Raw genomic sequence first — 13656 nt, forward strand, 5'->3', positions numbered from 1 at the left:
GTGGGATAATTCTAGTGTGCATTTCATATCGCTCCCAATCTGCTTTATAAATGTTATAGTGAGGGACATGTTTTGCAGGATTATTTTGTAATAAGGAAATTAATATTGGGAAATGATCACTTGTATGCAAGTCATCAACTGTATTCCAATCCAATCTGTCTACTGCTTGTTGTACATAGAGTTAAGTCGATTGAGGAAAATGTTCCATGCGTTTTAGAAAAATATGTGCTGATTTCATTATCATTTATACAGCACATGCATGGTACACAAGACAATACATGTAAAGCAGAGACCCTGAAGGGAACTTGCAGCCTAGCCAACACTTACAGAGATGATTAAACTTGAAACATTCACATTAAACTGAATGACAAATTCAATTTTTATACATAAAATGAATAGAAATAGTCACTAAAACAACAGAGGAATCACAGGATTGCCTCATATGTAATTAGTTTGAAGCCACACTGATTCATGGGTATAAATACATTTACAGTATGACAACCACGGTCTAACCTGCAAATTTTGAGAAAGAAACAATATAACTAAAAAAAAAATCTATCATCTATAAACCTTTAGCCTTCGAGGTACCTATACAGTTAGTTTTGAATTTTGATACTGGAATGGAATATAGAGTTTAGGCTGTGCCAAGCACTGGGACCTATGAGGTCATTCAGCGCTGGAAAGGAAATTGAGGGTAGGTAGGTTTGAAAGGTGTAACAGGAGGAAAACCGCGCATTGCACTGAAATAATTGTTAGGAGAGGTGGATAGCAAGATGGAAGAAAGATAATACAAATGGAGGTACAGTAAAAGGAATGAAAGGGGTTGCAGCTAGGGGATGAAAGGATGCTGCAAAGAACCTTTAGTAATGCCTACAGTGCACCCTGTGAGGTGCTTAAGGGCACTACCACCCCCTGCAGGGAAGCTTTGATATTGGTCTCACTGCCAAATGGCTCTTGTGACAGCTCAAATATGCAATGCTGGCTTGTATTATCTTAACTTTGAACCCATGGCTATTCTCCCCATGATTTCTATGAAAATCCTTAAAAATAAGACTTATAGTTACGGTAATGATAAACAAATATGGAATTTCTTCCCTTCAACAAAATTTTGAAAATCCTACAAAGGAGTAATGCTCTGTAATATTGAAAACTTATAACAAAAGTTAGTAAAATTCTCACCTTGTATATAATTTTCACCAACTCCATTGCAGTCAAAAACTTTTTAGGACTTTTCATTAAAACTTCTAAGATTTGCGACTCCCTCTGATTTCTATGGTCAATGTAGTGCTTGATGCGTTCAATTGGATCTTCAATTACAGGTCCATGGCCAGGATATATGACTTTGGGCTGCAACTCTAAGATAACCTTTCAAAATACAAATTTTCATAGTTAACTACTGTTAAAATTAGCTTACATCTTAGTGTCAGTCAGGTGCAGACAGTATTAAAAAAAAAAAGGAGAAGGCTTGTATGGCCCAGATGGACTGTCTAGTTCACTTCTTGTCCACCAGGTGAGTCTCAAATGTTTTAGTTCTTATCAGAATTCACCCTGACAACCCACTTAGATATGGGGAAGCTGGGCATACTTCCAGTAGGTAATTATCCAAATAATAGCAATTTTATTATGAAAATTTATATTTGGAATAAATCCTACTTATTGTTAAAGACAGCTGATTCCCACATTAGAGAAGGATGGTGGGTTAGTGCAGCTAGTGATCCACTCAGCGAAGAGAACTACATCTATCAACATCTTAAGGTAGACGACTGACTGAGTAAGAACTGGTGATGACTTCTGTTGGTTGATCAGAATGATAAAAGACTGATTCACATGAAGTAAAAGTCTTTAGCTCTCTGAATCCCTTTGTAACATATGACAAGACTAGCTAGTTGTTCAAACTGAGTAGAACCAGGATTCCAAGATGACACCAACCCATATGGGAGCTAATACTGTAGTCTTGAAGACATTCACTGTATGGTGCTTAGCCAAAGACACAAGGCCTTGAATAGGTACACTTTCCCTGCAAATGCATGCCAGGTGTACTTGCAAAACAGAGGGTTCATCGGAACAGAAAGAAACATCCTACACATTCACAGAAATCATAGTCATTTCAATGAATAACAGTAAGAACCATGCTGGATGACTCCATGGAAAAGGAGACAGCTGAACAAACTTGTTGAGATTAGAGATGCCAACACTATTCTCTCCCTTCCATAAGCTTCACAACAAGAAATAGGTATAGAAGCCTGGTGAGGCTTCTGACACTGGCTCTATGACTGCATTCTCTAAGAGAAATTCAACTTTTTATTGCAAGACTAGAAAGTTCTCCTCATGATGAAGCTAAGATGGGAACATTTATAGTGGTAACAACTGGGGAGGAGGAACTAGAAAAGAATGACATAACCCTCCCTGATTAATGCCACACCCTGGGTTCTGTCTGTAAGTCTTGCCAGACACTCCAAATGTCCTGTAGGCAGCTTCCTACCACAATCTGAGAGCTGCAATTTCCAATTCTTTCTAGCATTGTGGAAACTCTTAATCTTATGATACTATATCTGATTGTCAACCCACGAAAGGGTTTAAAATTATATGACAAAACTTGAGAGTGCTTTGTGCCGAGCCTTGGATGGAGAACTGGAAACAGGTGCTGGTCTTTTCAAAAATTCTATATTTTCCTGATATCTTGCCTAAATACATTAATAAAAAGGAAAAATTGAAAATGCAGTGGATAGAAAATGACTGCTGACTTTGAGAAGGCATTAGTAATTTCTCTATAGAGACAACTTACTTTCTTTAAATCTTTGGCTGAAAAGCCTCATGGACAAAGTCAACAGGATATAAATCCAAAAGGGCTCCAAAGGGAAATCTGCTTGCACAGAGAGAAAAGTTATAGGAAAAGGTGATTAAATAAATCAATATGAGGGAATAGAAAATAAAACCAATACACCAGAGAGCAGGAAAGAATTTGCTCCTCACTTAAATATTTGGAGATCAGGTTCTAGAACTGCACTAGGCTAACTATTCTACGTTTTAGTTGTAGCCAAGATAAAACTCCTAGCAAACTGAGTACTGTAATATTAAACTTGATATCAGAAAATAACAATGTTTGCAGCAGCAACCTGCCTAGTGTTGTGAGCAATAACAGCTAGGTTAGATAAAGAAGAGCGCGGATGTAGTACATTTTATGCAAAAAACGTAATGAACTCACTTTACATCTATGCAACAAGTCAACATTAAGAGTTGGCAGTATAAACTGACTGGCAACATAACTGTCAAAAAGTTTGAGACAAGAATCAGTACTGGAGAACAGTACTCCTGATGAAGAAGAAAAGATTTAAAACACTTAGAAATAACAGATTTATTCTAAAACAGAGGAGGCAATGTTATGTATATGCTTCTCAAGTCAATTTCTTACCAAGAGTTACACCAAAAATCTTAAAAGTTTTATTGACAGTTAAATGTTAATCAGGATGCAAAGGCAAATGTGTATTGGATCAACTATCACACTTGAGGTTTAGAATGGTTAGGCTTCGTGACCCCCACTCATGAAAACATGCTAGATCTCTATTCAAGGATTCTGCAGTCACAGACCTAAGGTGTAGAGAATGAGCAGCAGCTAGAAGAGTAGCTTCATCAGCATATGCAATCAGTTTGTTCTCCAGTCCTTGCCACATGTCCTAATATATATATATATATATATATATATATATATATATATATATATATACAGTAAACCCCCGTATTCACAGTAAACCCCGTTCTCATGGTTTGCGGACTCACGCATTCGCGGGTTTCTCTGTGGAACATATCTAGGCATTTTTTGTGGAAAATTCGCCCATTCGCAGTATTTTTCACTGAGAAATATTCACTAATTACTGCATTTTCATATAATTTTCATGAATAAATGCACTTTTTGTGATAAAACTATTAAAATACTCAGGTATAAGCATTTTTACAGGGTTTTTCTTGATTTAAGGTATCAAAATAGGCAGTTCTAAGTTTTTTAGAGGGGTTTTAAGCATTCATGGATTTGACCTATTTGCAGGGGTGTGTGGATGCATCCCCGCATCACGGGGGTTCACTGTGTGTATATATATATATATATATATATATATATATATATATATGTATGTATGTATATATATATATATATATATATATATATATATATATATATATATATATATATATATATATATATATATATATATATATATATATATATATATATATGTATAATAAATAACAAAAGTCCAAGAATACTACCTTGAAGAACACAAAAATGACATTAATAATGCTACTATGCTGACCATCAACACATCCTTATGGTTGCAACTGTTAAAAATTCATTTGAAATATTTATATAAGATCTACCATCCCAATAGTCTTAGCTTGTAGATAAGTGCTACATGATGCACATGGTCAAAGGCTGCACTAAAATTTAGACCGACCATATGTGCCTCAGCACCATCATCTAGAGCACTCTGCCAGATGGTAGATATTAACAAGACTGCATCACATGTACCCAGGCCTTTACAAAACCCAAACTGTAATGATGGTAGCTGGTTATTATCTTCAACTAATCTACAAAGATGCTTAGATAGCAACTTCTTAAAAACCTTATATAAAACGGGGGTAATTGAAAATGGCCACAAAAATTCTAATGAATTCTAAAATATGGAATCCTTCTGGCAAGACAAAATCTTTAAACTGATGAGAAATGAACATTAATGCTAAGTAAGAGTTCAGCAAATGATAACTATTAATGACTCAGAAATGACAACAGATTTCCAGTCTCACTGTTAAACCATGGAACATTGCCTGTCTCTAACATTTCTCTTTTCATTAAGTCTACATACGGTAAGAAGTCTGCATCTTGATATAAAAGGCTTCACAACCAGCACAGAACTGGTTTTTGAGGCACCTCTACTCAACCTCAAAAAGGGAGGAAGAAAAGTAGAAGCAACCTTCAAAGAGACCGTATGTCCCAGAACATGAGAAATTTCTATTAAGAGCACCTTTATCAAGAAAGCACCAACCTTACCATCTCCTCACCTGAAAACAGTCTTGGAAGACAACACCTATGGTGCAAAGAGGCAGCTGAGAGAGAGGATGATGTCACTGTGACAAGCAGAGTGGTAGGTGGCTGGGAAGGCAGATGGGAAGGAAGGGGAAGAAGTGAGTCAGCAAGACCTAACACACCTACTCACCAGCTGCCACCTTACAAGGCATCATGCCACCTGATGACGACAGTCCACGTTTCATAAGTACTACCAGAACAGCATATAGCTTATTTTCTTAGGAGACACCTTCCGAGGGGGCAGCAGGTGCTGCCAAAGACATTCAAGGTGGCAGAAAGGGAAGAGCAGCTAATATCCATAGACACAGGAGACAGAGAAAATCAGCAGGAAGGAAATAGAGTAGGAAAAAAATAATAGGCTGCAAATGTGAGAATGAAACACAAGAAATAGGCTCAACAATGGATTAATTAACATTTACTTTAGTAGCAGAAATCATAGTAGATGAAACATTAACCCTATTGCCATGGTTGTTATTATTATTATTATCATTTTTATTATTATCATCATCATAATTATTATTACTATTATTATTATTATTATGATTACTATTAACCAGAAGATAGACCTTACTCATGTGGAACAAGCCTGCTAAGGCCATTGACTTGAAATGCAAACTTCCACAAAATATGGCGTTCATTTGAAAGAAATTACAGAACGCGCCATGACATACAGAAATGAGAGATTAGTGACTAAGAAAAAAAAGACATTAACAAGTTAAAAATACAGACGAACCTCTTAAAACCGGCATTCTGTGGTTTGGGAACTCCCGTAGTTTGGCTTGATTTTTGAATCAGCCGCCATTAGCTCTGCTCAGCAGCTGGGCAAAAAGGCGGTGCCACGATTGTTTACAATTTCCTGACAGCATAAATTTGCCATATCTCTTTTGTTTTTATGAAAATAATTGTTAGTAATGAAAATAAGTGAAGTCAAATACGTTTTCGATATTAACTTCACATGAATAAATATTTTTTTAAAGATTCCACTTGAGAAGGCTCTACCAAGTCAAAACTTTTAATCAAAACAATGAGACATTTGGCACCACACAAACTCCTTACTCTTAGAGTGCTTGAAAGACTTATAGGTGATACGGTTTTGATCATTTCTTTTATATAGCTGTGTATTTACCCATTTGATATACCAACTATGAGACCAGATGATGCTAGAGGTAATGGCACAAGCATAAATCTTTATCTATGCTAGAAAATGTTTCTCCCATTAGCGAATGTTTAGTGTTCGTTCTCCTCAGTAGATGGCAGTGTGCTTTGTTTACATTTTGACGGCGACGTTCAAATGCACCGAGTGATCGCCGAAATTCATTCTTTATTTTTGTCATTTCATTACCCTCTACAATCAAAATAAAGGACAAAGAAACTAACAGCGATAATTATGAAGATAGTAAATTTAGGAGATGAAAGTTACAGAAAATATTCTGCAGACTCAGAAAAGTTAAGTACAGTACTGTACTTGACTTGTGGTTAGGCAAACTCAGGAATGTAGGTTAAATGTGTTAAATAAAGTACACTATTTGAAAGAAAATTATACAGTATGAAGTTAAAAATGATAAAGTGAAAATATATGAATAATAAAATGATAAAAAGCAGTGTCAGAATTTAGCCAAGTAGTAGGCTAAGTCAGCAACTAGGCTATTTGTATGTGGAATTAGCTTGCAAGACTGTTTACACAGGGGCTTCATTTTTTATGGATGTATTCTATAATCCAGGATTTTCTGTGGTCCGGTAGTAGCCTGGTCCCAAGGTTCCCGGATTTAAGATGTTGGGCTGTATAAACAAGCTTTAAACAACAAGGTGAATTGTTTTAGGGTAGAAATGCATCGCATTGTCACTTGAGCTTTTGAGGTTCTAACTGCACAAATTTCTCATGGAGACTGTTCCACAGTCAATGGTGTGAGGAATAAAAGCCTCTGAAACTGGGGGATTCAACATCATGGCACATTTATTGGTGCTGGTGTTCAGCAAATCTGGTCACTCTTGGCAGGAAAAGAGGATTAGGAGTCAACTGTAACCTCAAAAGTTCTTGGTTAAAATACAACTTACGAGAAACTGCCAAACAAGAGACCATCCGTCAAAGGTCCAAGTTATCTCCTACATTACTAGGTCCTAACTCTAAACTAACCAACATCAGCAAAAATGACAATGTTGAAGGTGATAACTGGTACATTGACTTATGTCTACCAAACCAATCATTTGTTGATCGATGAATATGACTGGCTTCCTGTGATGAAGGACAAAGAGGTGTTGGAAGGTACAGAACAACCCTCAACCTGAGACCAGACCATGTTTCCTGGCAGTGGAGGCCCCCTACCGGTAAAGGGCAGTCCTAAGTTCGAGCCACTGATAGGCAAGGCCACCAACACCTTTTCTCTCATGGGAAAACATGAAAAAGAGCTCAAACCATGGGGGAAACCAGCTTTATTTCAACAAAAAATCCAACTCAAGTCCTGCTCTAACTTAACCAGTCGGTTTGCCTGAACCGACAGGGAGAATAAGATGGAGCTACAGTAGGATTAACAGGAAGCGGAACTGTTAGAGAAGAAAGAGAAGAGGTGAGTTGGGGGAGAAAGAAGAAATGGGTGAAGAAGCAGGTTACAATAACCAGTTTATGCCCTGCTCTAATCAATTCCCTTCTCAACCTATTTGCTTCCCCTTTTCTCCCCTACAACTAAGGAATTTTCTCATCACTACATTAGACTATTCTATACATACATTTCTCACCCCAGAAGTTAGTCACATTCCTGACTCCTACTGCAATGGCATTATACAAATGAGTTTGTATACATGGACATGGAAATGTAGTTAAATATATTTTTTCTGATTTGATATTGATTAATTAATATTTTTTAATATTGTTCACCTTTCCACACTAATTGTGGACCTTTCTTATGTCAGGCAGAAATGATGATATGAGGGTTTGCTCCTTAAGGTAAAAGCTTCACATAAAAATGCTAAGAGCAGCTTCATGTACTGAACTATTCAGAAACAACCCATGGTTGTGATGCTTCAGTTCCAGATGAAAACTTGATTGTAAATTTTGTACTGAAGTAAATGAATGTTGGGAAGGACCAAATGTATGCAATGTAAGTGCCTATTGCTCTAACACTGAATAAAGCTACAGATGCACTGGCCAGCAAGGATACACAGGTGGATTCCAGTACTTTGAAATTAATGAGTGTTCTGAGGGAACAGATATCTGTAATAATTTTGCTGACTGTGAAAAACACTGAAGGCAGCTAATTTTGTTCATGTCAAAGGGATTACTGTAAATGGAAGTTTTGGGTGGTGATGATAATTTACCATTATTGTCGTGTCCTCAGAAAAAAACAAAATCATTGAGACTGTTTTCTGCTTGTTTGCTGTAACAGATATTTTACCTGTTCAGTGGCTTTGGGTTTATTTTTGAAAGACTTTGATTGCATAGCCACTGTTCATCCTCAAAGGAGTCACTCTTATAGTTCCCCCAGAGCTCCATAACACACACCAACAAATACCAAAGAAATCTCTCATAGTTAGTCGTGGCCAGAATGATGTTTTTGAAAGACACAGTGATAGAGTATAAAAGGACTCAAGGCAAGAGGGATCTTTCCCTTGCCTAAACAGACTACCCTGTTTTCCTTCACCCTTCTCCACAGATGTGACAACAGCATGCAAACCGGCTAAGATCCCCACTACGGTACTCTTCTTGGTCTGTCTGAGCAGACATCTCCAAGGTTGTTCCAGAAGAATTTCTATATCATGTTGCCAAATTGGATAAATTCATGGATATTGTTGCTGGAAAGTAAGTGCCTCACCTTAAGCCCTTGTAAAAAGTCTTAGTTATTTAATATTGTTGCAGGTAAGCATAACTGTTAAATCCCAGTGGCTGGTAGTACATCCTCCAAGGTGGGGATTTTGGATTAGGGTACTTGGCTATGTTATGCATTTATATTTTACTGCCAACTTTGGCAATTTTGTAAAATTTTATTAATTTGGAATTTTATTATTGAAAATAATTACTTAATGGCTTTTTCATTATATATAGAGATAATTTTACTTTTTGGTATAGAAAGGATAATTTCATTTGTAGCCTAACTTCACAGATTAGGAAATAACAGCCATGACTTATAGTTTCCCTTAGCCTATATCAGGGGTCAGCAACCTCCAGCCCACGGGCCACATCCAGCCTGTGAAGTATTTCAATCCGGCCCATCAACTTAACACCTAAACAATAATTATCTGACAGATGTTACCCAGTGTAAGGCATTAAGCGATCCTTATAGTACATTTGATATCCTGGACCTACTCTGAGACACTGCATAGCTGTCTGGCTCGCTCTCTCCAAAGATTGCTGACCTCTGGCCTGTATGTTTAACTTGTGGCTTAGTTTTAAACTAAGTGTTTCTGTTTATTTTGTTACTATTTTGAATGCTGAGTAGCACCAAATGCTATAACGGCAAGAAGAATTCTGACAAGAACTAAAGCATTTGAGACTTATCTGGTGGACAACAGGTGAACTAGACACTCGATCTGGGTCAGCCAAGTGTTTTTATTTTTTTGAATGCTGACCGCACGACTGGTGAAAAGATGTAAGTTATCTTTACAAAAAAAGTTTCATCTCAAATAATAATGATTATGATAAACAAGTCTGAGACCTACTGTAAATGCAACTTTCAAATAATACACATACAAAACTACAATTCCTATGGCCATTCAAAACTGATGTACAAAATTCTGTAAAAGAAAACTATTGTACATTTTAAGTACATATATCAATATTGCATATGTTTAAATAATATTCATGTTGAGATAAAAAGACAATGAGCTCCTAAATTAAATATGGCATAGCAATACTTTAAAAGATCCTTTAGGCTTACATCCATTCTAAGAGAGTATTTCTGCAAGAAATTTTTCAATATACTGACATGTGCATACAAAAATCTTGATGCAAGTACAGTTTTACATCATGAAAATGCAAATATAATATTTGACTATGCTATATTGTGGGCCCTACTACTACATGGTATAAAGTTACTTACATTCATTGTGCACTCCACTCATCTTGACAATTTTCAAAGCATTAGTTCACATACAACAAAAATCACATTGAAAATCTTTATTTTGGAACGTATTCCTGTAGTCATAGGGCCCATTATATAGCATAGTCAAAATAGCATAGCCACTCAAGTTAGGATTCATTATAACCAGACAGTAGTATATAATCTTTTAATAGAGCATCCCCCTTAAAAATAATTGATATAACAAACCTTTAAGGATCCCATGTAACTGTGAAGGTCCTCAAATACAGCTGTCCCTTCACCAAGAATACAGTCCCCACTAAACACTGCTCCTTCTTCTGGCAGTTCCAGGATGACGTGATCTGTAGTGTGGCCTGGGGTGTGATGGACTCTGAAAAATGACATTTTTATGATAAAATAAATTTTTATATACATGTACAGTACTTACCAAGTAACTACATAGCTATTAGTTTCACTTAACCACGGCAGTTCAAAATTTGAAATTCACGGCAATGCGCTATTGTTTTAGTGTAAGTAACTAGACCCCACCCACTTTCAGGGTAGAAAAGGTACAAAAGTGCTGAAAAGCTCAATTCATTTGTGCCCTATGTCCATGAGAGGGAGGTGGGAGGGCTTTTGATCATGTAGTTACTTGCAAGTATATATAAAACTTTATTTTATCATAAAAATGTCATTTTTATATAAGTAACTTACTAAGTAAATACATAGCTGAATCCCACATTGACAGGAGGTGGGATGCATGGACATGCTCTACCCAAAAACACTCAGCAAAGGAGATGAATTTGAATTAGAAAGGTAGCTAGCATTGGTGTATTGCTTGTTGTAACCTTACCTGGTGAGAGAGCTGGTTGGTGCTCATCAGTGGGAGAACCTTGCAGTCAAGGAATACTCTGAAGACTGACAAGGTCTTACAAAATGAATGCCCTTGCCCTGGGTGCAGTAGAATGAACACAACCAGAAATTTGTTATGACACAATATTAAAACAAAACCATCACCCAACCATTAAAAACAACGACTGGCGGGTACTTCTGGTACATGGTACCACCAGGCTTCCCAAAACTCGGCATCCTTTAACAAGTCAAAGAGATAGAGGATTGAAGGGAATATCCCCTATCCTTCTTCCCCCAATACAATGACAGCCATGACCAGTGGACCTATGTACTGTAGTTATTATAAACTGTCTCCACATCGTGCAAATAATGGGAGGCGAACACTGATTTTGGCTTCTAGTAGGTTGATTTTAGAATCATGGAGAGCGCCAAGTTCTTCTTAAAAACCAATGAAGTGGCGACTGCTCTAATCTCATGAGCTTTGACTTTACAAACAGAAAGATCATCTTCTTGAATTTTCAAGTGTGATTCTGAAATAACACTCTTTAAAAAGAAGGCCAAGGCATTCTTAGATAACGGTCATGAGGGGTTCTTCACCGAACACCATAAATTCTGAGAAGGACCTCTAATCCCTTTGGTCCTACCTGCTCAGTAGCACTTGAGTGCTCTAACTGGGCGAAGAGCTCTCTCCCTGGTCTGCTGGTCCCAGGATATTTAACAAACTCTTGATCTTGAACGAACGAGTCCAGGGGCTGGACGGGGTTTCGTTCTTTGCCAGGAATCCAAGTGTGAATGAACAGACCGCATCTCCCTGTGAAAAGCCCACTAGCTTACTAAAGGTATGTTATTTGCTGATCCTCTTTGTCCTAGCTAAAGCAACTAAAAACAGAGTCTTCCTGGTTAAATTCCTTAACAATAAAGATGGAAGGGGGTCAAATGGAGGGCCAGAGAGTCATTTGAGGATGACATCTAGATTTCAGGCGACTGATGAAAACTTCTCTTGCTTGGAAGTGTCTAGGGACTTAATTAGATCGATTATGTCTTGATTACCAGACAAATCGAGACCTCTATGTCTAAACACAGAGTTTAGCATAGACCTACAACCTCTGATTGTAGAACCTCGAGAGGACCTCAGAAACATTAAAAAATCAGCGATCTGTTCTTCAGAGGTTTTAGAAGATGATACGCCATGTCTTTGGCACCAGTCACAAAGGACTATCCACTTTGCCAGGCAGACATTAATGGAAGACACGCCTGCACTGGGTTATTTCTTCTGCAGCTTTTCTTGAAAATCCCTTTGCTCTGACAAGCTCCCTGACAGTCTGAAGCCTGTCAGAGTGAAAGTGGGTAAGCCTAGATGGAAGCGATGGAAGTGAGGCTGCTTTAGAAGGCTTCTCTTCTGAGCTAGAATTCTGGGGAAGTCTTAAGAGACTGAGAAGGTCTGGGAACAACTCCTTCTCTAGCCAAAATGGAGCTACAAGTGTCGTGTGGGTCATGAACTTGTTTAGGACTTCTCTCACCATGCTGAACGGTGGGATGGAGTAAACATTCAAGTCCGACCAGTCCTGGACCATGGCATCCATCGCCCATGCCCGAGGGTCCAGGGCTGGGGAACGGTAGACAGGAGGCAATGGTTCCTTGACGTTGCAAACAAGTCTATTGATGGCTTTCCCCACCGTTTCCACAGGTCAGTGCACACCTGTGGATTCAGGGTCCATTCCGTTGGTAGAACCTGCTTGCAGCGACTTAACTCGTCCGCAAGAATGTTTAACTTTCCCTGGATGAAGCAAGTTATTATCCTGGTGTGGTTGTTCTCTGCCCAGAGAAGAAGATCCTGGCTGCTTCATAAAGGAGAAGAAATGAGTCCCTCCCTGATTTTTGATGTGGGCCAATGTGGTCTGGCTGTCTAAGTGGACTGTGACTGTCTTACCGCATGTCTTTGTTGCAAAATGCTGAAGGGCCAAGTGAATTGCCTTCAGTTCCCTTACATTTATATGTAGACTTTTCTTCTAACAACCACTTCCCGGAAATTTCCATGTCATTTAAAAGGGACCCCAAACCCAGATCCGACAAGTCTGAGTACAATGTTAGGTCGGGGCTTAGCGGGTGCAATGACTTTCTATTAAGAACCTCTCCTCAAAAGTCACCACCGAAGATCCTCCTTGATCTCGGGAGTGATGTGGAAAATGAAGGAGTCTGGGAGATTCTTCCTCTGCCAACTAACCTTTAGGAAGAATTTCAGGACTCTTGTGGGTAACCTTCCTAAAGGCACGAACTTCATCGATAGACGAGAGAGTGCCCAGTAAACTCATCCACTTGTTGGCTGTGCACTGACTGGCGAGATATGAAGTTCCTTAATTTCTTCAGGCAGTCTTGAATCCTTTTGTGGGATGGAAAACCAAAAATCAGAGCATTGATCCTCATCCCCAAATAGAGAATCGATTGTTGAGTAAACTGATTAAAAGACCGAACTCTTGGGTCAGTAGAAATCTTTTGAAGGTCCTCCATGCATCTTGTCTTCGATGGGGAGCATAGTAGCCAGTCATCCAGATATAAACAGACATTGATCCCCATGAGATGGAGCCATCTCGCTACAAGGGCAAGAACATGGGTGAACACTTGCAGAGCTGTAGAGAGGCTGAAACAGAGAGCCCTGAACTGAAGGACCCTGCCCTGGAATATGAACCGCAGATACTTCCCGGAGTCCGGATGTACTGG

The 13656-nt window shown here is 38.3% G+C and overlaps 1 protein-coding gene across 1 annotated transcript in view; it reads right to left on the reverse strand.

The window, feature by feature from the left end:
* Positions 1-13656, reverse strand: part of LOC136841972 (beta-lactamase-like protein 2 homolog) — an 80093-nt gene that overhangs the window by 29845 nt on the left and 36592 nt on the right. Inside the window, exons 5-6 of the mRNA XM_067109378.1 lie at positions 10336-10477; positions 1180-1365 (exon numbers count right to left, since the gene is read on the reverse strand). Of these exons, the coding sequence (XP_066965479.1) occupies positions 1180-1365; positions 10336-10477 (328 nt within the window). The remainder of the gene's footprint in view (positions 1-1179; positions 1366-10335; positions 10478-13656) is intronic.

The sequence above is a fragment of the Macrobrachium rosenbergii genome, chromosome 9 (assembly GCF_040412425.1).
Source record: "Macrobrachium rosenbergii isolate ZJJX-2024 chromosome 9, ASM4041242v1, whole genome shotgun sequence".
NCBI classification, from domain to species: Eukaryota; Metazoa; Arthropoda; class Malacostraca; order Decapoda; family Palaemonidae; genus Macrobrachium; species Macrobrachium rosenbergii.